Here is a 24,867-nt window from a genome sequence, read left to right as displayed (position 1 = left end):
AACAATTGACGGACTTTGTTGATAAAACACACGTACTCCACCCCAATCAAACGGGTTTCCGTACCAACCACTCTACAGAGTACTCATTACTTGGTCTCACTATATCCATAAACTACTATCTTGATCATCATAAATCCGTTCTTCTAATCTCCTTGGATCTTGCTGCAGCTTTCGATACCATCGATCATTATCTCTTATTACAACGTCTCGCTTCCATAGGCATAGTCGATCATGCCCTGGAATGGTTCCGTTCTTATTTCTCTGATAGAACCTATACAGTACATTTCAACACTTCAAAATCAAATCCCTATCACTCTAATTTTGGAATCCCACAAGGTTCTATTTTATCACCTTTATTATTTAACATCTACTTGGCCCCCCTTCTGACTCTCTGTCAATCAATAGGGTTTACAGTGTACGCTTACGCCGATGATCTCCAAATTCTGCACCCCATCGGCCCATCTAATCACTCTGAGATTCAGGCAATTAATCAAAAACTAAGTAAAATTCACGACTGACTAAACATCAATAAGCTATCACTGAGTATTTCAAAAACTAATACTCTCCTATTCCCTGGAAAAGAGGTAGCTCAATTAATTTCTCCAGTCGTCATTGATAACATTCCACTATCACCAGTTACAACCACAAAAATTTTAGGAGTTCTCATAGACAATAAGTTAACATTTCGACCACAAATAAGCGTCTTAGTTAAAAACTGTTTCTATAAATTGAGAATGATCCGATCATTAGCCCCTCTTCTCGACATTAGTTCCCTCAATATTCTGATACATTCACTCGTTATATCAAAATTAGATTATTGTAACTCACTTTTAAAAGGAATTTATCATAAGGACTTAAAACGTCTGCAGCTGATTCAAAATACGGCCATTAAGATAATTTCGGGAGCAAAGAAATATGATCATGTAACCCCTCTTCTTCAAAATGCCCACTGGTTGCCAGTCTCACAAAGAGTAACATATAAAATCGCCCTTTTAACATTCGGAACTTTGCAGTCAAATGCCCCAGCTTTCATAGATAGATTACTGATTCCATATGACCCACCAAGATCCCTAAGGTCCATATCTCAATTTAACCTCAATATTCCTTCCCTAAAAAATATTGGCGCACGACGTACCTCAATTTTTTCAGTTACGGCCCCTACAATCTGGAACGCTCTTCCGCTTTATTTAAAAATGGAAAAAAACTTTAAAAAATTTAAAAGCAACTTAAAATGTTTTCTTTTTAATGATGCTTTTAACTGAAAAATAAAAAAAAGGGTTCATTTCAGAGATTAAATAATATCTGCTTTTAATTCATGCCCCTTCCCCAATTCCTTTTGTGTTTACCTTAAATGTTTCTTCCATTTACTTTACCAATTGTATTTCTTTCCCCCTTTCCCATTTGTGTTTATTGCTTGTCAGTCCATAATTACCTAGTACGTTCTGTAGTCAGTCATGTAGTTTATAGAAAGTTTGTTCTAAATGTTACATTTTTTGCTGTAATGTTATTTTATATTCTGTACAACGCTTTGAAGAAACGAAAAAGCGTTTAATCAAAAATTAAATAAACTATAAACTATAAACTTTCTGTCTTTATCTGTTTTTAAGTCCATTATTCTAATTTGTATTTTATCTGTATCCCATGTATTAGCTCATCTTGTTGTGAACCATCTAGAACTTTTTCGGTATGGCGGTATATAAGAATAAAATTAAAATTAAAAAATTAAATTAAAATTAAATTTTATCATAGTCGCCCTTTCAAAATTAAATGCCACTACAGTAAATTTCTTTAGCGATGCCACTCTGATCATGTTATGATCACTGTTTCCCAGTGTACCCAACACAGTTACCTCCTGTACTATGCCCTGCATTCCACTAAGGACCAAATCTAAAATAGCTCTCCCTCTTGCCAGTTCCTGGATCAGTTGCTTCAAGAATCAATCATTTATGTTGTCTAGGAATTTTACCTCCCTAGTACTCCCTGATGTAACATTTATCTAGCCAAGTTTCAAGTTTTTTGGGTCTTGATATACCGCTTTTATAAGCAAAGTGGTTTCCAATTTATACAAAGTATTAAAACGTTTTAAAAAAATATATAAAATAGATGGGACAAATTCACATTTAGGATACAGACATAACATGATACACATGGGCATATGGTGAGGATACATTGCTTAAAATAAAAGGGGAGATAAAAATCAAAAGGAATAAAGAGGATCTTTAATGTAGGGCCTGATGTCTGAGGTTTTTTGAATAAGAGATTAAGGGCTCCTTTTGCAAAGGTGCGCTAGGGGACATAACGTGCGGAATAGTGCGTGCTAAATTGCCCCACGTGCTAGCCGCTACTGCCTCCTTTTGAGCAGGCGGTAGATTAATCCGGTGCTTGCAATAAAACCTCTAGCGCACCTTCGTAAAAGGAGCCCTAAGCATAAATCTCAAAAGCATCTCTGAAAAGAAATGTTTTAAGATTAGATTTAAAGTTATTGAGATTCTTTTCATGTTTCAGCGTCAGAGGTAAAGCATTCCACAATGTGGGTGCGGTTACGTGTTGTGTCATAAAATAATTGACAAACTGAAGGGACCGCTAAAAGGTATTGTTGGGAATCATAAGGGATTAGCAACTTATCTGTAAATGATGGAATATGATTAGATTGGACTTTGAAGGCAAGAAGTAGTATTTTGAAAGTAATCCTATGTGAAATAGGTAGCCAGTGGGCTTTTCTGAGGAAAGGGGTTACTTGGTCGAATTTTTTAGCGTTAAAAATGATTTTTACAGCAGTGTTTTGAATGACTTGTAATCTCCTGATCTCTTTTTGAGTGATGCCCTGGTAAAGTGAGTTGCATTAATCTAAGGTTGAAATTACTAATGAATGAATGAGAATATTGATTGAATTGGGGTTAAGTAGTGATTTGAATGATCTGATCATTTTTATTTTAAAGAAACATTTTTGTACCACAGAGCTGATCTGAGATTTAAAGGATAGTATGCTATCAAGGATCACTCCTAGAATTTTAATGTTTGGTACAAAGTGAATTGGGATTGAAGAGATACATATTGGGGATGCAAGGGTTTCATTTTGATCCTGCGAATGTTGGGTGTAATTGAAATCATTGTATTGGTATTGATATTGTCTATCCTGTCTGGTGTATATATTATTGGTAATTGAACTAACCCGTTATATTGTTGCCCAATTTGCCAGCTTTCCTAATCTCTGAAAACATTTTTCTTCTGTCCATCCCGTCCTGGGGGATGGTAGTACAACCCTACCTGTATATTCCATCCCTTACGACATAGAATTTCTATCCATGTGGATTCCAAATGCTATCTGTCATGCAGAATGTTTATTTTGTTTGATCATTTTAACATATAGTGTAACCCCCTCCAATTTGATCTACTCTGTCATATTGCAATATAATTTGTACCCAGGTAACAGTATCCCATTGATTGTCATATTCCCTCCAGGTCTCTGAGATGAACATGACATAGGCGGCAGAGGCATGGTCAGCTATGACAAGGCATTAGTCAGTACTGCAGGCTAGTTTCCACAACTGTCTATAGTGCAGCTGTAATTACAACCACTACAAGAAGAGGCTGTAAGTGGAACTGTTCTATTGACTGTGCCTTAGTACAGTTTTCCTCAAAACATCCGCCCCCCCCCTTTACAGCCTCCCAATCCTCCCATGTGCATCCGGACTCCCTTGTACACAAATCCCATCCCCTTCCATAAATCTGGTCCCCAAAGAAAACTTTCACATCCTCAGATCCTGCTCCTCCCTTACCCCCCAAGACCTACTCAGTGTTGCCATTGGTGATGCAGTGAAACCCAAACAGGAGCAGGCTCGCTCTGCTCTGGTCCAGTCTTTCACTAGAATTCAAAATGGCCACAATGACCCCTAGAAGCAGTCTCCTTGTACGGAAACATTCCCCCTAACAGTAGTATCATGAGACTACTGCTATGGGGGTTCACGGCAGCCATTTTGGATACCTACCAAGGCCCAGGCAGGAACAGAGTGAGACCAATCCTGACTGGGCTCCACTGTATCGCCAGTGGCAACCCTAAATATGTCCTAGGTGGAGGGAGCAGCAGAGGGGGATGGATGTTTTCTTAGGAGACATGATTGGTTGTGGGGAGGATCAAGGTGATTGGATGTTCATGAGGAAGACAGCGGAAGGATCAGATGTACTTTATGGGATCAGAAGCATGGAAGATGTGTTTTAGAGGGGTGCTACTGCGGCAGTGACTTATTTGCTTTATTTTTGGAGTGAACTGGCAACTTGATACATGCCACCCTATTAGATAGCATATTTCTGTATTTGCGGAATGCAGCAAAGTACTTATTAAAGAGAAGCTGACAGAATTTCTGCAATATGTGTACCTCTCAGTTAATGTATCAGAATTGTAGATCATGATTAGTAGATTAATTATTTGGGATTGCCAAGGGACACCTCTTCATACTCTGTCCTCACCCCAAGGCCAAGCTACATTGGTGACATTGAATTAGAAGCTGACTGAGGATAGTGAAAATGACTGGAGTTTATTTTTATTTTATTTTTGCTTTCTTTTTGTTGGGTTCGTTTAATATTGCTATTTTTTCCTGCTTTTATTTTTAGGATTTTTCTTTGGGGTTCTTTGATATTGAAATTTTTCCTTCTGTTGTCCCTTTTATGCACCTATAGTATTGAATTTATTGTATTATCTTTTCTCTATTTCTTCTCTTTATATAGGTAAATGTATGTAATTATTTCTTTCATAGATACCATAGTTAGATTGTGAGCTCGTTGGGACAGAGAGGGAAATTCAAATTACCTGATTAAATTTTTGGCCATTACTTAAGTCAATTTATTTGTTTTGTAAACCACTTCAAATCCTTTGGGAGATTTAGCAATATATAAGACACCACATTAAATAAAATTACCCTTGTTCCTCTGAGTAAGAAAAAGAATGTAAATTCAAGATTAAGGAATCATCCTACATTTTCCTCCCCTAATAAGGAGGAGTTGCTTGCTATTTCTTTATAATTTTCTTGGATTATCTGGGATCCAAACTTTATCAAAGGCTAATAAATGGTTTGTATTTTCTGTTGTCCTCTAGATCAGGGGGCCCAACACGTCGATCGCAATCTACCAGTTGATTGAAAAGGCAACGTGAGTTGATCGCGGAGCACTGCCTTTCAAAATAAACTACCACTTACAGGAGATCACACCTGAAACTGCATGTTCAGTAGTGCTGCCCGATTCACCGAGTCAAATCGATTCACTTTGGTGAATTGATTCAAATTGATTCATTTAAAAAAAAAAAAAAAATGGGCTCGCCGATTCGTTCAAGTCTCCTAAAGCAGGAGCAGGAGCAGCAGCACTGTCTCTTCTTGCCACTTTTGTACCTGCTATAGGGGGCCCCTTGGGTCAGTCAGGAAGTGCTGCATTGAATAGGTGCTCTTTGTAGCTTCCTCCGGCTTCCCCCCTGGCCTCCCGGTCTCACCTTCAGCTAATTAGGGCAGCCTGCAGAGGATCGCCAGTGTTGTAGCAATCCTTAACAGGCTGCCATCAGCCTCCATAGCATGTTCCCTCTGCCGCGATCCCACCCCTGATGTCAGAGGAGGGGGCGGGACCACGGCAGAGAGAATGTGCTACAGAGACCGACGACAGCCTGTTAAGGATTGCTACAGCACCGGCGGATCCTCTACAGGCTGCCCTAATTAGCTGAAGGTGAGACCAGGAGGCCAGGGGGGAAGCCGAAGGACACTACAAAGAAGGGGGAAACATGCAGGCCTTTTGGGGGGCCCTGGTGTAGAAGTACACGGAGAGAGGGAGGGGGTCCAAAGAGACGTGCATATGCTGGACTAGGGGGAGGAGAGGGAGGGAGAAAGAAGAAGAAATAATGGGTCTCAAAACAAAACAGAGGCGAGGGAGAGAGATGGTGGACAATAGGATTTAGGGAGGGAAGGAACAGAAAGGGAGAGAAGTTTGGCACAAGGGATGGTGTAAATGTTGGGATAAAGATATTGGATAGGAGGGTAGTTGGAAAGAGAAAGGAGAGCTGAAGGACCCTGGGGTGGTGGGAAAGGAGAGAGAGATACTGGATGAAAGGATAGTTGAGAAAAGGAGAGATGGTGGATCTGGGGATGGTGGGGTCCATCGCTTCAGCTATGGGGATAGAGACGAAAAAAGGAAAAATGCCAAACCTCCGGGGGAGGGAAGGGGAGGATAGAGATGAAAGATGGATGGTTAGCACGAGGAAAGAAAAAAATGACAAATGGGCAAGAGACCCTGGCATGCGATTTATCAGAAGATGCTTGTCGCAGAGACTGGGACCAACATGATTTGAATAATGACCAGACAACAAAAGGTAGAAAAAGTAATTTTATTTTCTGTTTTGTATTACAAGGTGTCAGATTTGCCAGAGCTGGTATTAGACCGCAAATGTGATCTAGAATTTAACAGGAAAGGAAAAGTCTTTTTTGTTTGTTTATTATGTTTACACTACAGCGCCAGTATGGGTAGGAAAGGGCAAAAGAGGTGGGGTGGGTGAAGGGGCTATAAAATAAACCCACCAGGATATTTGAAAAAAACACCCAATTAGGCAGGAAAATCGAATCAAAATCAATTCAAAAGGCTGAATCGAATTGAATCAAAAAATTTTTTTCCTGAATCGAGCAGCACTAATGTTCAGTTCACCTTTCAACCCCCCCCCCCCACACACACACACACACTTCCTAGCTCTGACCCCTCCCAATCACAAACCAAGCGCGGCTCCAACTTTAGTAGTGATCCACATTTTAAGGAAACAGTCACTGCCATCCTCAATGTCCCAGTAACCCATCTCTACGACAAGGGCACCAGCCGTCTCCACCATGAACTCTCGTGAGAACTGCTAAGGTAAATGTTGCCTGCGAAAGTCACGAGAACTCAGACCAGGTGGCGAGAAACTAACCAAATCTCTCGAGAACTGCAAAGAGATCGCACGGATCACCATCAAATCTCGCGCGGGTTGGGTGACGCTATTCCTCTCGCTTTCGAGTAGGGAGGGCGGAAGCCGTTGCAAAGAATTGTATTCTGCCATACATGTCCATGCTGTTATGCAAGGTAAACAATATATATTTTAAATATAAAGTACACTCGGTGTATATATATATAAATATAAGTTTAGCATTTTTATTGTTGGTAGATCATTTTGACTTGATCATTTTAAAAGTAGCTTGCAAGTCAAAAAAAGCATGGGCACCCCTGCTCTAGATCCTTTTTAGATTAATGAACCCTGTGGTTTGAAGAAGATTATATAATTAAATAATAATTTTTAAAAAACCTTGACCCATCTGTGTTTCTGTAGCTATGGTAGTCATCAGATCACATGTATCCTAAGCAAAAAATAAATTGTACATCATACTTACAGGTACTGCTATTTGTAGAGTGCACGTCACAATTCACCCTTCAGTACTCTGTTTATTTTTGAAGCTTAACAGAGAATTCACTTCATCTGAATTTCTCTCACTAACACACTAAGAATTAGCGATTCTAGTCACCAAGCCAGGTACTTGCCTTTTCATTTGCTATTGTGATTGGCCCCAGTCAGTTGCTGGCACTGCAGATCTGGCTTGGATGGGAAGTCGCAGACCGTGAGCTTATCTCTGCATTTGTACTCTGTGACTGCAGCACATGCAGTTGAAGGAAGCAAGCAAAACAAAGGTCATTGCAGAGAGATTTGAAGTATGAGCTCTCTCATTGATGTTTCCGTTTCAAGGACATATACACCTCATCTTGCCTTTCTGCTATATTATTTTTATCTTCTGGAAATTGCAAGAATTTTCTGACCAGGCAGATCTAAAATCCCTCTAGATCATGATATTTTTGACATGAAAGAAAGATGGGACAAGGAGTAATGTGGTATTCAGATTATAATGTTAAGGGTTAAAAAAAAAAAAATCAGCAAGCTGGGAGGAAGAACAAAATTGGTCTGATTTCAATCCTTTCCCTTTCCAAGTTAATGATGTGCTTGATTTTAAAAACTGGCTAAAGGATGGATACTGCTGTAGATGAGGAACTGCAGGGACTAACAGGTTCAGGATGCTGGCAGTTTGCCAAACTGCATATGGACTACATAATGGCGTGCGTGACAGAATCAAGCTGCATGGAATAGCTTCATTGAAGTGTTGCTGAACTCTAATGTATAGTCATATGTATAGACACTCTGCATTGATGTAAGCATGATCTATTTGAAAGGGTTAAATCAATGCTCGCTGCATTTTTTTTTTTTTCTTCTTACTGGGGAGAGGGTGATTCAGCAAAGACACTTTACCTTTTATCGTTACACTGTAGCTTTTTATTTTCCATCTAGTTTACAAGATGCCGGAATTGGATTTATTCTGATCATAGACAGAAGATTGGACAAATGGACATCAGTGAAAGCCTCTGTACTGCGAATAGCGGTAAGTTCATTTTTTAAAAAAATCAAAAAGCTTACCTCCCCCCACCTCCCAAGTTGTCTTCCTTTTAAATCCTTGGCAAGTAAATGATATTTAGAAAATCCACTTTGCTGCCAGGGTAATGTTTCAGCATAGCTTTATTTTATGTTTTCATTTGTTGAATGTTTGAATAATGGCACTGAAGAATGCGATCAGACTATATCTTGCAGCCTGGGTAACGCAGCACTCAGTTGATTTTTTACGGCATCTCCCTACATGCTGTAAAGCAGATGTCAGCGTGCCAAAATTTCATAAGGAACACTGGAAATCTTTTTAATCATGGGATCCCATCTTTTGCGGAGTTGTAAACAGATTTTGCATCTTCCCTTCTTTGAAGCACTTTTGCATTTTCTCCATCAAGCAGTTTAGGATTGCAGGTGTGCAGCCGAATTTACAGCTAATTTCAAGTATCCTTGATTTGAAGACTAAGACTGTGTTTCCCTCTGGACTATGTGCTGTGACCTATTTGACAATCATAATTAGGAACTGGAAACTCAGTGGGTGATGGCATGAAACTCTTCTCTAGCAATGAATAATTAAATCTCTGAGGGTATTTAAGATGCCTAGTAGCAAGTACTCATGGTTCACATTTTGCATAAACCCCCTCATTTTATACCTTTTTGCATTTAAATGTAAACACCATTTGCATGTTAAAAATATAGAGATAGTAGCGTTTATGTGTGTGACTGTACTGTTGCATGTGTACGAGCCTAGTTGGGTCCTAAGCAGTATTCTATAACTAATGCATGCAACCCACTTAGCAGTAAATTCAAGGGGGCAAATATGCAAGCAGAGCATGAGTAGGACAACATAGACTAGAGGTCTGCACGGGAACAGGGATCGCGGGAATCCCGCAGGTCCCACGGGGACCCCCCTCTGGCCCACGGTACTCCCACGGGGACCCCGCTCTAGCCAACGGGACTCCCACGGGGATGGAAGGCTTTGGAAGGTTCCATGTCAGCCTTAGTAAAAGAGGGGGTTTATAAGTTAATTACCTGAACAGAAAACAAAAAAAGGGTTCCACCAAAGAGATTCCACAAGGAAAACAGCAGCGGAAACACAAAAGAAACTGTGGAATTGATGATCCTGTCAGAAGTAATTGCTGCTTTTTATGGGGATGGGCGGGGATGCAGGTAATTCCTTGCGGCGATGGGTGGGGACGGAGAAGATCCTGGCGGGGACAGGTGGGGACGGAGAGGATCCTGGCGGGGACGGGTGGGGATGGAGAGGATACGGGCGGGGATGTGTGGGATTTCTGTCCCCGCGCAACTCTCTAATATAGACAGGACTCCCAGTGCACTGAATAAGGAGCACCAAAACATCAATAAAAATTTGCTTGCGCATCTCACCCACTTTTCTATTGAGCATGGCACCTAATTTTTTTGTGCAGATCTGAAAAGGGGAAATGTGCATGGATTTATAGAATTTGGCCTGCACATACCTAACTTAGGTGACAGCACTTACACCTGGTTTCAGCAGATATAAAGTCTGGAGCCTAAACATTCAGCACCGATTCAGTACAAGGCAGGATTCTATAAAGTGTGCATAATCTTTATAGAACTGAGCTTGGCGCCAATATTTTTGGGCATTGTTTTTTGAGCGCTGTTTATAGAATTCCTTCTATAGTGCAAAAGTATTGTATTTAGGTGCACACATTTATGCTTGCTACTGACGTGGCATCTTATTTACAATATTTATATTCTGCTTAGTCCTAGCAGAATACAATAATAACATACATAAGCAATATATCCCTATGTCTAACGTTTAGTAAAGGTATAAAAAACAAATTCACAAATCACACAAAACAAACTCCACATCATGTCTCAAATAGCAATTGAGAGCTAGTCCCAACCTTTACTCAGCTCTTATGAAAATGCCTTCTGGAATAAATAAGCTTTAAGCTGCTTCCTGAAAGAAAGGTACGAGTCAATTTTCCGTAGGTCAACAGTCAACAAATTACATAAAGTGGGACCCATGACTTGGAATGTAAAAGCTCTGAAGTGAAATAAGTTAGCACGAAAACTAGGGATTTCCAAAAGGAATTTGTCAGCAGATCCTTAGAGTCCTAACAGGTTTATTATATATTTTTAAGGTAACATATACTGTGTTTTCCCGCAAATAAGACTTACTCCAAAAATAAGCCCTAGCATGATTTTCTGTGTAGGTCTTAATATAAGCCCTAGTCTTTGGATTCACTGGCAGCAGCGCCTCCCCTCCCCCCCCCCCCCCCCGCCACCCCTCCCCCCTGGCCGCGCAGCCGAACTCCTGCTGACCGTGAGCCCTACATACCTTCCTCCAGAGCAGCATCGGTCTGACAGCACTCTAAACAGGCTGCTTCGTGGCCTTCTCTCGTCGGGGCCTTCCATCTGCCGCGTTAATGATGACATCATCAGTGATGAGGCGGAGGGAATTCTCTGACGAGAGAAAGCCACGAAGCAGCCTGTTTAGAGTGCTTTCGGCTTGACACTGCTCTGAAGGAAGGTATGTAGGGCTCGCAGTCGACGGAGTTCGGATGGGAGGGTCAGCGGGGGTTCAGCTGCACAGCGGAGGGGTGCTCAAGGGTTCAGCTGCACAAGGGATGGGAGGGAGGGAGGGAAGGACAGAAGCTGGTCAAGGGTTCTGCTGCACAGGGGGATGGAAGGGATAGAAAGATGCTGCAGAGGGGAGGAAAGATGGGTAAGAGGGGAGGAAAGATGCTGCATATGTGGGGGAGAGAAAGGAAAGAGGAAGAATTGGGGTAAAGGAGAGGAAAAAATAAGACATCCCTGAAAATAAGACCTAGTGCAGTTTTGGGGCCCAAAATTAATATGATATTGTCTTATTTTTAGGGAAACATAGTAGTTGCATAGTAAATGATGGAAAAATCCCAAAAGGTCTCTTCAGTCTGCCCAACGGTTTTACTTAGTAGTAGAAATAATCAAAGATGCCTCATTTTTTTAAAATCTGAAAACTAAAGTTAAAATCTTAAAATTAATCTTTTTATCCATTGGCAACCAATGAGGAGAGGCCAGGAAAAGAGAGAGGTGACAAATGATTTCAGAGCTGCAGAGTTGAATGATTTCAGAACAGTGAAGCGTTGCATTGTTCAAAAATTAGTTAGCGACAAGAAGTCTCTCAGTGATTAAAAATTGTTTTAATAACGTTTAATATGGCTCTTCAAAGAAGATGAATCTAAACGAACCCCAAAATATCGGATTTCTTATAAGATTGGGTACTTCACAACCATCAAGAATAAAGTTAGACAGTTGCCTGAGTTTTAGCAACATTCAGTTGAAATCTGTGTGTTGCTAACCATCAGACTGAGATGTGTTTCAAAGCCTCACTAATAGTAGTAGTGACAGGAAAGATGAATTGCAAATTGTCTGCATAGATCTTATATTGTAACCCTAAACAGGTCAAAAGCTTGCAAATTGGTGTCATGCAGATTTGTGCTAGCATTCTATAATGGAATCTGGGCGCCCAGATTCTGCTCTAGAATTGGCAGTTAGTTCTCTGCATCTAGACACCTAATTTGTGGTGCCCAGCTACAGAATTACCCCGTAGTTTTGATAGTATTTTGTGATCTGCATTTCTTAGCTTTAAGCTACATTTCTCCAACACTCGTTAATTGTTAATCGTTAAAGCTCTGTTCCTCTACCCAGAATAGCACACTACACATTATTCTTAGATTTAGAAAGAGCCTCTTCTGTTTTATATGCAAAGACCAAAAGAGTCTTGCCATTAAAGAGAAGCATTTTATTGACGGCTTGGCAAAGTTCATTCTAAGGTATTCAGGAGTTTTCCACCTGTATGCCTACCATCAGGAATGATGCATCGGTATACTGGTTTCATTCACAAGGAGGGCAAGTTTTGTGGGACTTTTAGGGGACCTGCTTGCTCCTTACGATTCAAACTACTATACTGATCCATCATCCCTAATGGTAAGAATATGGATGGAAGATTCTCTTGCACCTCAGAAGGAATGCCGGGCCCCAATCTTCATGGCTTTTTACCTACTGTTATAATCAAAGCAGGGTTGACAAATAAAGCAAGCTGGACATGTGTTCACGGGAATTAAGTACCTGGAATTAAGTACCATGGGAATTAAGTACCTGTGTTCATGGGAATTAAGTACTACAGAATCATCAAAAATCATATATAAAAGGATGGAGTTAGTATTTAGAAGTGTTTTATTGATGGGCCAAGAGCCAACAATACATTTCCTTCAGTTTCTTTCTCAAGTGCCCACATTCCCCTTACCATTTCAAGTTTTATTAAAATTTGATGAAAGTGCTTATCAGGATTTCTATGTGAGTTACAATAAAAAGATTTTGGGGCTAAAAAAACTATTACAATATGGATAACAAAACTAAATTTGGACATTTGAGTAACGGGAAATGCAAGGTTGGAGGGTATGAAATACAATTTGCAAGAGGAAAAGGAGAACATTTAAGGTAAGGACAAAAGGACCGGGGTAAGACAGTGTTTCTTTGATAGTTGATAGAAAGAGTCTAGAATTGAAGGTTGTCATAGTGTAAAAGCTTCCTTAAACAAATGACTTTTAAGTAAACCCTTTTCCTGAACTGCTTGTTCTATTTTGTTTTGTTTTTGGTTGGGTTTTTTAAATTTTATTTTTTGCCAACAGGTGGCACTGTCAGTGACTATGAACAACATGTCAGAACTCTCATGTTACCCTTCATGACTATGGAAACAGTATGAGAATCCAGGCACTGTATTACTCAAAGTCAGTGCCGTTCTGAAAGGAAACAGAACAGCTATTCCAGGGGCGGCACCAATAGCAAGACTCCAGAGAAGGATTAAGAAACTGGGGAAAAAGTCATTTGGAAAGGGATAGGGAAGGGAACAGGATGGTGGAGGCTAAAAAAGTAGGTGAGAGTTAAAACTGGCTGGGACGGAAATGTTGAAGAGTGTGTGTTGGGGAAAGAAAGTGAGTTTGGGGAAGATGGACTAAGAGACAGGTAAAGATTGAAAGAGTGGAGGGCAATAATCTGAAGCAAGTGAATCCAGAGATCAAGCTTCATTTTAGTTATGCAAGTCTCTCCATATGTGCCCAAGCAGTCTCTGACCATGTCTCCCCACTCCTAGCCAAACTTCACTGGCTCCCAGTGATTTCCAGAATCCATTTCAAATGCTCCTGCCTGGCTTTTAAGATCATTCATGGCATCCTTCCTCCCTTAATCCCACTATCTTATAACTCCTCGAGTCCTGACTCTACCAGACCCGCCCAAAGGTATAAACTATCCTTCCCCTCTCTACACAGTATTCGCTATGCAGGCAAATTGGGAAAATCCCTTCTCTTCAGAAATACAGGTCTTTGGAACGACTTTACTACCCTGCTGCGGAACCTGGGCTCCCTCCAATTATTCCGCAAGCAACTGAAAACCTGGCTTTTCACTAAAATGTAATTCTATCCCCTTTACTCTTCTCATTGTAACATAGTAACATAGTAGATGACGGCAGATAAAGACCCGGATGGTCCATCCAGTCTGCCCAACCTGATTCAATTTAAATTTTTTTTTTTTTTTTTTTAATTTTTTCTTCTTAGCTATTTCTGGGCAAGAATCCAAAGCTTTACCCGGTACTGTGCTTGGGTTCCAACTGCCGAAATCTCTGTTAAGATTTACTCCAGCCCATCTACACCCTCCCAGCCATTGAAGCCCTCCCCTGCCCATCCTCCACCAAACAGCCTTACACAGACACAGACCGTACAAGTCTGCCCAGTAACTGGCCTAGTTCAATCTTTAATATTATTTTCTGATTCTAAATCTTCTGTGTTCATCCCACACTTCTTTGAACTCAGTCACAGTTTTACTCTCCACCACCTCTCTCGGGAGCGCATTCCAGGCATCCACCACCCTCTCCGTAAAGTAGAATTTCCTAACATTGCCCCTAAATCTACCACCCCTCAACCTCAAATTATGTCCTCTGGTTTTACCATTTTCCTTTCTCTGGAAAAGATTTTGTTCTACGTTAATACTCTTTAAGTATTTGAACGTCTGAATCATATCTCCCCTGTCTCTCCTTTCCTCTAGGGTATACATATTCAGGGCTTCCAGTCTCTCCTCATACGTCTTCTGGCGCAAGCCTCCTATCATTTTCGTCGCCCTCCTCTGGACCGCCTCAAGTCTTCTTACGTCTTTCGCCAGATACGGTCTCCAAAACTGAACACAATACTCCAAGTGGGGCCTCACCAATGACCTGTACAGGGGCATCAACACCTTCTTCCTTCTACTGACTACGCCTCTCTTTATACAGCCCAGAATCCTTCTGGCAGCAGCCACTGCCTTGTCACACTGTTTTTTCGCCTTTAGATCTTCGGACACTATCACCCCAAGGTCCCTCTCCCCGTCCGTGCATATCAGCTTCTCTCCTCCCAGCATATACGGTTCCTTCCTATTATTAATCCCCAAATGCATTACTGTGCATTTCTTTGCATTGAATTTTAGTTGCCAGGCATTAGACCATTCCTCTAACTTTTGCAGATCCTTTTTCATATTCTCCACTCCCTCTTCGGTGTTTACTCTGTTACAAATCTTGGTATCATCTGCAAAAAGGCACACTTTTCCTTCTAACCCTTCAGCAATGTCACTCACATACATATTGAACAGGATTGGCCCCAGCACCGAACCCTGAGGGACTCCACTACTCACCTTTCCTTCCTTCGAGCGACTTCCATTAACCACCACCCTCTGGCGTCTGTCCGACAGCCAGTTTCTGACCCAGTTCACCACTTTGGGTCCTAACTTCAGCCCTTCAAGTTTGTTCAACAGCCTCCTATGAGGAACTGTATCAAAGGCTTTGCTGAAATCCAAGTAAATTACATCTAGCATATGTCCTCGATCCAGCTCTCTGGTCACCCAATCAAAAAATTAAATCATGTTCGTTTGGCACGATTTACCTTTTGTAAAGCCATGTTGCCTCAGATCCTGTAACCCATTAGATTCAAGGAAATACACTATCCTTTCTTTCAGCAACACTTCCATTATTTTTCCAACATATAAGTTCATGTAAACCTTTTTTTTTCCTTCTCTTCCTATATTTTAAGTTCTTGTAAACCGTGCCGAGCTCCACAACATCCGTGGAGATGATGCGGTATATAAACTTAAGGTTTAGTTTAGTTTAGTTCATTGTAAGGTGACCACTTTATCTAGCAGTGGACCTAGCTCTCACATTACAGGATTGGCCTCTGCTTGGAAAGTAGTTAAAACCACTGAGCTAACTTGTGTTTACAATCGCACAAAGTTAAACTTATGTTTAGTACCGTTTCCATGCCTAATATACTGTAAAGCTGGATAGAAAGTGACCAACTTGGGTTTTTTGAGATCAAGTTTTTTTGCATTTATTATTCCTATTTAATATTTCCTTATAGTCATTTGGTAGGTTAATTTGTTGCTTTTTTTATGGGCAAATAATATTCAGCTAGTGGTTACTTTAGAACAATATTTTCCAGCCTAAAGCATTAAACTCCCCGTCAGAGACTGGAAGGCCTAAGAGAAAGAGGCTGGGGCAGGAGGGTGGAAAGGAGGTGCTGTTTATATGCTGTGCAGAGCCTGGCTACATGCTTAATGCTGTCAATCTTGGGCTTATAGCATATTTATGAAGAAGAAAGGGATGGATGTGTGACACTTTAAAAAACCACTTTTAATGTCTCTGCTGGAGATGCTGAGAGCAGGGCCCGTGTGCTGATCACAGTGGTGACATTTTACTCTGGTACATCTGATCAGAGTTGGAAGCATATCAGTGGAAAAACCCTAGTGGGAAAATGCTGCTTTAGAAAAGAGTCCAAAACAGGCTTTGGTTCAGTTCCTCTCTATCAATCATTTAGGAAATCAGTAAAAATGTATCTTTTTGACAAATTTGTCACCTCATAATTTCTTCTTTTGTATTTTCTGCTTCCTGTTACCTTATAATTTACTCCTGTGCCTTCTGTTAATTGTACTTCACTGGTTGTCAGTCGTCTCTTTATTGTGAACCGCTTAGAACTTGTTATGGTTATTGTGGTATACAAAAATAAAGTTATTATTATTATTATTAATAAATTGCTTAGGAGCATTGTTATTTTGACTACAAAATCTAGATCTAGTTTTAAATTGAAATTAGAAGTTCTGTTTATCGGAGAAGCATAGATGGTTAGGAGTTTGGGGGTTTGGCTAAATGTAATATATCCTTGGGTCAAAGCTATTAATGTTTTGTTATGACGCTTGTTTTTTACCTAGCATCCCTTGTTTTAACATGTATTTAAATAATTTTAGAGTGTACACCGCTTAGAATACCGGTTAAGCGGTTTAAAAAGATTTTTTAATAAACTTGAAACTTGAAACTTTGTTCATGAGGCTTACTGTAAGATGAGGTTGGTTACAGTTAGAGAGAGTTTTGGAGCACGCAGGTATGCTTTAGTTTTTACCCATTAATGCCGATCTCCCAGGAAAGATTTTAAAGAGATTTCAGTTCATATAAACAGCAATGTGGATAGTGTTGAGGAATGAGGGGACGCACTAATGCTGGTCCTCAGCTCTTGAAACTAAATTAACTATCTATTCGAAGCAAGGAATTCAAGTTATTAGCTGTAGCCACCTGGGCAGTATATCAGAATTGGCCCCAGTTGTAATTGTTCTGCTTTAGGGAACTGTGGTCCAGGTCCAGGTCCAGGTCCAGGCAGGGATTCCTTAGCCATTCCCACAGCTAAGGTGGTATGGCAAACTCTGCTCTGGATCATAGCCTTTTTGATATTTGATTTCCAAGAACAGAATAGGAGGAGGTTCACTGGAAACTGCTCTAATATTTAGGAAGAAAATGAAGGCTTTCCTGTTGCATTGTTAGGTAATGGGAAGTGTTTATGGAGCTCTGCTGCATTTGTTTGTTATGCCAGATGATTTATATCCGGGGTAGGGAACTCCGGTCCTCAAGAGCCGTATTCCAGTCGGGTTTTCAGGATTTCCCCAATGAATATGCATGAGATCTATTTGCATGCACTGCTTTCAATGCATATTCATTGGGGAAATCCTGAAAACCGGACTGGAATACGGCTCTTGAGGACCGGAGTTCCCTACCCCTGATTTAGATCAAGTTCAGATAGCATCTCCTTGACTGTTAACTGCAGTTTCATGCTCGAACCATTATTTATTGTCCTGCTATCTTCCTGGCTTGTATTTCCCTTTATAAACATGTGAGGTGCAGCATAATGGTAGAGCATGTCAGTTTGTGCAGTTTGATAAAAAAATGTCTTGACACACATTTTATCTGCTAGGTGTCGAAGATTCTCTCGACAATATAGTGCAACACTGGAATAGAATTGTTGCACAGGCCTCCTTGAAATCTCAGAGCATTTGGAACATTGTTCATTGGTGTAGTATATATGGAGGGGCATAATAAAAAAAAAAATTCTAGATCTGACTTGGACGTTTCCTGCAAAATATCCAATTTTGGAATAAGAAAAATGGTCATTTTTGAAATCCAAACTGCTAGATGTCCAAAAATATATGTATATTTTAAAATCATCTATTTGAATGTTTATGCTGCTAGGACACCTGACTTTATACCCCGGTTTTGACCATAAAATTATCCAAGTTAGAAGCATCCAAATGGATACCACTTAGATGTGGGAGGGGCCAGCATTCTAATCGACTGGCCAAATAGACATCCCAACAGAGCAGTGGGGCACCTTAGAGGTCACTGCTGTGAACTTCACGAAAAGGGTGTCACAAGTACATCTCACCGAAACCCCTTATAATTTAAGGTCAGCCCCCCCAACCCCCCAATGCCCACAATATCCACTTGTCTAACACCCCGATAGCCTTTATGATTACAGGTGGCTCCTATATGGCTGTAGAATAGGGTTTTAGTGGGCTCATACTTTCTACCATAAATGTAGTAGTTACAGAGATTATGGGCCTGGGTCCTCCTTTCTATGTTTCACTAGCCCACCCACTAGGCTTCTTAAGACACCTGTGTGCTACACTACCAGGCTTTCCCATAGAAGATGCTGCTGTTCTAGAGACAGGTATGTACTTTTTTCCCCCCAGAAATTGGGGGGGTAGGAAGGGGTTAGTGAGTACTGGGGAATTTTGGAGGACCATGCTTACTTACAATGGTCACCTAGTCAGTACGGGGACCTTTGTGGCACTTAGATGCTTCTAAAACAGGGCTAAGTGAAAACGTCTTAAGTTCTTTCTAGGACATCCTGCAAAAGCTTCAATTATTGCCACAAAACATCCAAGTTTAAGCCGCCCCTAAGCCCACCTATAGCCTGCCCATAGTATGCGTCCTAACACGGCCCTTTAAACTCTGGATTCACAGCAGCTAAGAAGTCCTACTAGTTTGTACTTATATGTCCAGGCGATTAGAACATTTGAGTGCCTAGTTAGGCTCTTTCTTGGATGCTTTAAAGTTTTGATTATGCCCCTAATGGTATAATTCAGAACGTAGAGACTAGAAAAGATTTTTGTGTAGGATAGAAAGGTGCTGGGAGAGGCATTGCCCCAGGTACATTAGATAAATTGTGAGCCCACCAGGATAGATAGCGAAAAATGCTTGAGTACCTGAAAAAATTCATGTAAACCATTCTGAGCTCTTTTGGGAGAGCAGTATGGAAAACTGAATAAATAAATAAATAAACATGATCTATTTGTGGAGGCAAGGAAAAAAGATTATATCTCATATTAGTTGAAGGTTTCCCTTATCCATACATATGAGTTGTTTTTCAAGATTGTGCCCTGATTAAGGAACTAGTGATTTTTACCTGGGCAAACACACTGGCCCGGATTCTGTATAGGACGGCCCAGGAGAGGCGTCCTATACAGAATCGGGCCTACACTAAACCCCGATTCTGTAACCGGCGTCCATGTTACAGACGCCGGTTACAGAATCGGGTTAGAGTAGACGCGGCCGCTACACTTATCGTGGCAAGGGATCTCCGACAGGATAGTGCCAAAACCTTCTTGCTGGAAGATGCCCCCACTCCCCCCGACACTACCAATTGCTGGCAGGAGGGTGGCCAAACCCTCCTGTTGGAAGATGCCCCCACTCCCCCCGATACTACCGATTGCCGGCAGGAGGGTGCCCAAACCCTCCTGCCGGAAGATGCCCCCCCCACACACTACCGATCACTGGCAGGAGGGTGCCCAATCCCTCCTGCTGGAAGACGCCCCCTCCCCCGCGCTAACAGCCCCCAAACCTCCCCCCCCCCAAACTAACCTTTAATTGCTGTCCAGACGGGTCTTGCTCTGTTAAGATGGCCTAGGAAGAATGTGTGTGCCCTAGATCAAGTATAAATGACCATGCCTATAACTTTTAAGTATGTACTTAGATTAGCACATTCATGCCGTGCTCACACTCCACCCCCTAAGCATGCTTAAAGGCAAAGTTTACCAATCAGAATTTTATAATAGGCCATTACACACATGTGCGACCACATAGGCACAAAAATGCCCTTATAAAATTACACTGGGGATATGCATTTGTTGGAAATGAGAAGAAAAAGATTCTGAAATATCAGGGTTTATTTTTTTCAGTGTTCTTAATAGTACACACATTTATCATTAGGTGCCCTATTAAAGAATAGAGTGTGCCGTTGACCGTAGGCTATTGATGATATAGCCCCACCCCCAAACAAAAAAATAACAACTTTCACAAAATGAAAAATCTAATTAATTGACATGGAAACTAAATAAAACATGCATTTTGGCCTGCATACTACTGAGTTCCCAAGCTTTCTTCTTTGCTTATCCACCCAACTCAGCCCAGTCATATACCATAGAAACATAAAACATAGAAAGATGACGGCAGATAAGGGCTACAGCCCATCAAGTCTGCCCACACTATTTACCCACCCTCTTAAGTCTACTGACCCCCTAAAGTATAATTGTATAATTGTAATTGTACTGTCACTCTACTGACCTGTTCATTCAAGTCCATACCCTAGTGACCCTATCCCTTGGCATGACCCTCGTAGAGATCCCACATAGGTATCCCATTTGTTCTTGAAGTTTGGGATGCTGCGTGCCTCGACCACCTGCACTGGAAGCTTGTTCCAACGCTCAATCACTCTCTCCATGAAGAAGTACTTCCTGGCGTCTCCACGAAACTTCCCTCCCCTGAGTTTGAACGGATGTCCTCTTGTGGTCGAGAGTCCCTTGAGAAGAAAGATATCATCTTCCACCTCGACCCGTCCTGTGATGTATTTAAATGTCTCAATCATGTCTCCCCTTTCCCTACGCTCTTCGAGAGTGTAGAGCTGCAATTTGCTCAGTCTTTCTTCGTACGGGAGACCCTTTAGCCCCGAGACCATCCTGGTGGCCATCCGCTGAACCGATTCAATTCTGAGCACATCCTTACGGTAGTGTGGCCTCCAGAATTGCACACAGTATTCCAGATGAGGTCTCACCATGGCTCTGTACAATGGCATTATGACTTCAGGTTTCCTGTTGATGAAGCTTCTCTTGATACAACCCATCATCTGCCGTGCTTTAGATGAAACCTTCTCCACTTGAGTGGCTGCTTTCATGTCAGCACTGATGATTACTCCTAAGTCTCGTTCTGCCGTAGTCCTGGTTAAAGTTTCTCCATTCAGGGTGTAAGTTCTGCAAGGATTTCCGTTAACGAGATGCATGACCTTACATTTCTTGGCGTTGAAGCCCAGCTGCCAGATCGAGGACCAATTTTCTAAAGTACGCAGGTCTTGCTCCATAGCATCCTGTAGATTATAGCCGTTTACTATATTGCATAATTTGGCGTCATCAGCGAATAAGGTTACCTTGCCTTGAAGCCCTTGAGTCAGATCCCCAATGAATATGTTGAAGAGGAGTGGGCCCAGGACTGAACCCTGTGGCACTCCGCTAGTCACCTCCGACATTTTAGAGAGGGCACCGTTAACCACCACCCTCTGAAGTCTGCCACTAAACCAATCTTTAACCCATGCAGTTAGAGTCTCTCCTAATCCCACCGATTTCATCTTGTTCAGCAGCCTGCGGTGTGGGACGCTGTCAAACGCTTTGCTGAAGTCCAGGTACACGATGTCCAAGGACTCTCCTGAGTCCAGTCTTCTTGTTACCCAGTCAAAGAAGCTGATAAGATTGGACTGGCATGACCTACCCTTGGTGAATCCATGTTGACTGGGATCCCGGAGATTTCCCTCGTTCAGGATCGTATCTAATTTATACTTAATTAGTGTTTCCATGAGTTTACACACTATTGAGGTGAGGCTTACCGGTCTATAGTTCGCAGCCTCAGCCTTGCAACCCTTTTTATGTAGAGGAATGACGTTGGCTGTTTTCCAATCTAACAGAACTTTCCCCGTACTTAGTGAGAGATTGAAGAGCACTGCCAATGGTTCCGCCAGAACATCTCTCAATTCTCTGAGCACTCTTGGGTGTAAATTGTCCGGTCCCATGGCCTTGTTTACCTTTAGTCTTGCCAGTTCGTTGTAGACGTCCCCAGGTGTGAACTCAAAATTCTGAAACGGGTCATCCACGTCTTGTTTTACCTTCAACTGTGGTCCGTGTCCCGGTGCTTCGCAGGTGAAGACTGAGCAGAAATATTCATTTAATAGTTCTGCTTTTTCTGAATCCGCCACCGCGTAGTTTCCGTCCGGTTGTCTAAGGCGTACTATACCGTCTGTGTTCCTTTTCCTATCACTGATATACCTAAAGAAGGATTTGTCCCCTTTTTTAATGTTTTTTGCCAGAGTTTCTTCCACTCGAAGTTTGGCCTCCCTAACTGCTGTTTTGACCGCTGCAGATCTGGTCTTATATTCTATTTTAGTTTCTCTTATCTGCGTATGTTTGTAGGAAAGAAATGCTTTTTTCTTCTCCTTAATGAGGTGCGAGATCTCTTCAGTGAACCATTGGGGTTTGTTGTTTTTTTGCCGTTTATCTACTGATTTTATGTAGCGATTAGTTGCTTCGTGTATGGATGATTTCAGGTACGACCACATAGTTTCCACATTGCCGGACTCTGCTTGGTCCTGCAGCGTCTGATGAACGAAATCTCCCATGCGTGCAAAGTCGGTGCCCCGGAATTTGAGCACCTTTGTTTTTGTAATTGATTTAGGGGATCCTTTCCCAAGGTTGAAACATACCATGTTATAGTCGCTGGAGGCTAGCGTATCTCCTACTGAGACCTCTGAGACGCTTTCCCCGTTGGTGAGTACCAGGTCTAGGATCGCCTGGGCCCTAGTGGGCTCCATCACCATCTGTCTGAGATGTACTCCTTTTATGGAGGTCAAAAGCCTCCTGCTGCTGCTGGTTGTTGCTGAAAATGTGTTCCAGTCTGCATCAGGCATGTTGAAGTCCCCTAGCAGTACAGTGTCGCCCCGTAGAGTTATATTCTCTATGTCTTCAATTAATTCTGCGTCCATGTCTTCCGGTTGTCTTGGAGGTCTGTATACCACACCAAGATATAGGCATTTTTTGCCACCTCTTGCCAGGTTTACCCAGAGGGACTCCCCGGTATACACAAATCCCAGCTTCCCTTGGTTGGAGCATCACTTATGTTGACCCAAAGTCTGACCACTAGGTGGCTCAAGTCATGAGTAAGGCTCACGCCCTCCCATAATGGAATTATGAAGACTGTAGTCCTGACTGACCCAAAGAGCAAAGTCCTGGCTGGCCTCAACAAACAAAACCAGGTCCTTTCTGTATGGCAGTGCATAAAACTTTGCCACTAAGCAGCCAGGCCAGCTCCAGATTAGTACTTTAAGGGATAAAATCTTTGTTCAGTTGCCAGGTGACTAGACCTTAGGTAGCATTATTTTGATTAGTCATTCCAGACAGAGAAAAAAGAGAATTCTCTAGTGTGCTAGGTTTCTTGTCTCTGGTGATCTTAATGAGTTCTTTGACAAACATTCACGGTAATGCACTGTGAAGATTCTGTCTGCTGCCAGAGATTTGGAAATCAGCTGCTGTTGGTTGTGTTTTTTTACTGGAAAGAATATTTCCATGACTTCTGCAAATTCCCATATTTTTAGTTTGCTATTGTCTCTCTCCATGCCATGTCATTGGCACATCATGATGAGATCTTCAGTTTTATTCTTGACTCATTGGGATTGTATATTTGATAAAGGCAGTTTCTCTATAATTAAATTTGTTTAAATAATCCTAGGCCCCACTTGCAAGGGATATGTAGTTAAAGCAAAGGGATAAATTATTGCTCTTGAATATTTAAAACTAAAAGCATTAAAGGGGGTGACCTCACTAGCAGCCAGCTTAAATATCCATTAAGCCTGTTTCTATAGCAAGTCTTTCATAGAAACTCCAGATAAATAGCCTTTCTGCCAGTTTGTGTGTGTATGGGGGGGGGGAATGCTACCTAACTGAATACTTTGTATGTTCTATATAGAATATTAAAAACTCGTAAGGAAACATGGAAATGAAATGTACACTAGGGTATTATCCTTCTTAATTATCTCTTAATGGTGGAATAAGTATAGGAGAAAGAAGCAATGATTAGCACTGCCAAGTACTTTCATACCAGTTACTGGTATATGTGTAGTACAAAAGGAGAAATGAGATTTACTTTTCTTGTTTATTTTCATGTTTTATTTTTTCAAATGATTTATGGTTTCTCTTTTAAGATTGACTCCTAGTTTCAGGGCTGCTGAAGACAGGGCAGAAATTTGAAAGGGGGCTTCAGCTTTAGATACACTTTTAGTTAAAACTTTAAAAGACACTAATATTGTATGAAAGATATAGCTGAATAATTGACACAGCAAGGTATAAAGAGCACAGCTCGCAGAGTACATATTTTTCTTTCATAGAACAAAATATTTTGGTTTAATGTCTGGAACAAGATATTGGAGCCGTGGCAGTGGGTCCCTGAAAATGAGCTAAAAGTCATTGGTGCTAAGGAAGTAAAATTTAACCAGAAACCATGTGGCTTGAATAGAACCAATGGAATATTGTTGACGTATTTAATTTGTAAATGTAACTGGACAATGTACCAGTTACGTATGTTTAATAATGAATTAATTCCTTTCATTATGCCCAATAAAATGGCCAATCACCTGTATTTGAGAAACCTTTCTGATGTTCCTTTATTTTGGAGGATGCAGAAATGCTTCTCAAAGCTTTGACTAATAACAACACTTGAGTGTGAAATTCTTTGATCTCCTCTGAGTTAGAATTAAGAACTGAGGGGCATGTATGTAGCCTGTCCACATAGTTATTTTAGCCAAACACCTTCATAATAGAGAGTGATGTGGGGACAAAAATTAATCCTCGTCCTCTAACTGTCCCTGCAGTGAAGCGCATTTTTCATTCCTGTCCCCCATACCATCCCCACATTTTTCAACCCCGTCCCTGCAGTTTTAATTTTCAAGTTTATAAAAATATTTTTTTGAACGCTTATTCTAGTTTCTAAGCGGTTAACAAAAATAAAAATTACATAAAAACAAATTGTAAAATTACATTAAAAC

At 41.3% G+C, this 24,867-nt stretch overlaps 1 protein-coding gene across 12 annotated transcripts in view; it reads left to right on the top strand.

Moving 5' to 3' along the window:
• Positions 1-24,867, top strand: part of MCF2L (MCF.2 cell line derived transforming sequence like) — a 419,732-nt gene that overhangs the window by 244,441 nt on the left and 150,424 nt on the right. For all 12 annotated transcript variants that reach the window (XM_033948040.1, XM_033948048.1, XM_033948047.1 and 9 more), the window contains one exon: positions 8,333-8,423. In XM_033948040.1, the coding sequence (XP_033803931.1) occupies positions 8,333-8,423 (91 nt within the window). The remainder of the gene's footprint in view (positions 1-8,332; positions 8,424-24,867) is intronic.

This window comes from Geotrypetes seraphini, chromosome 6 (assembly GCF_902459505.1).
Source record: "Geotrypetes seraphini chromosome 6, aGeoSer1.1, whole genome shotgun sequence".
NCBI lineage: Eukaryota > Metazoa > Chordata > Amphibia > Gymnophiona > Dermophiidae > Geotrypetes > Geotrypetes seraphini.
The sequence above is the reverse complement of the archived record's forward strand: the minus strand, read 5'-3'. Positions and strand labels throughout refer to the sequence as shown.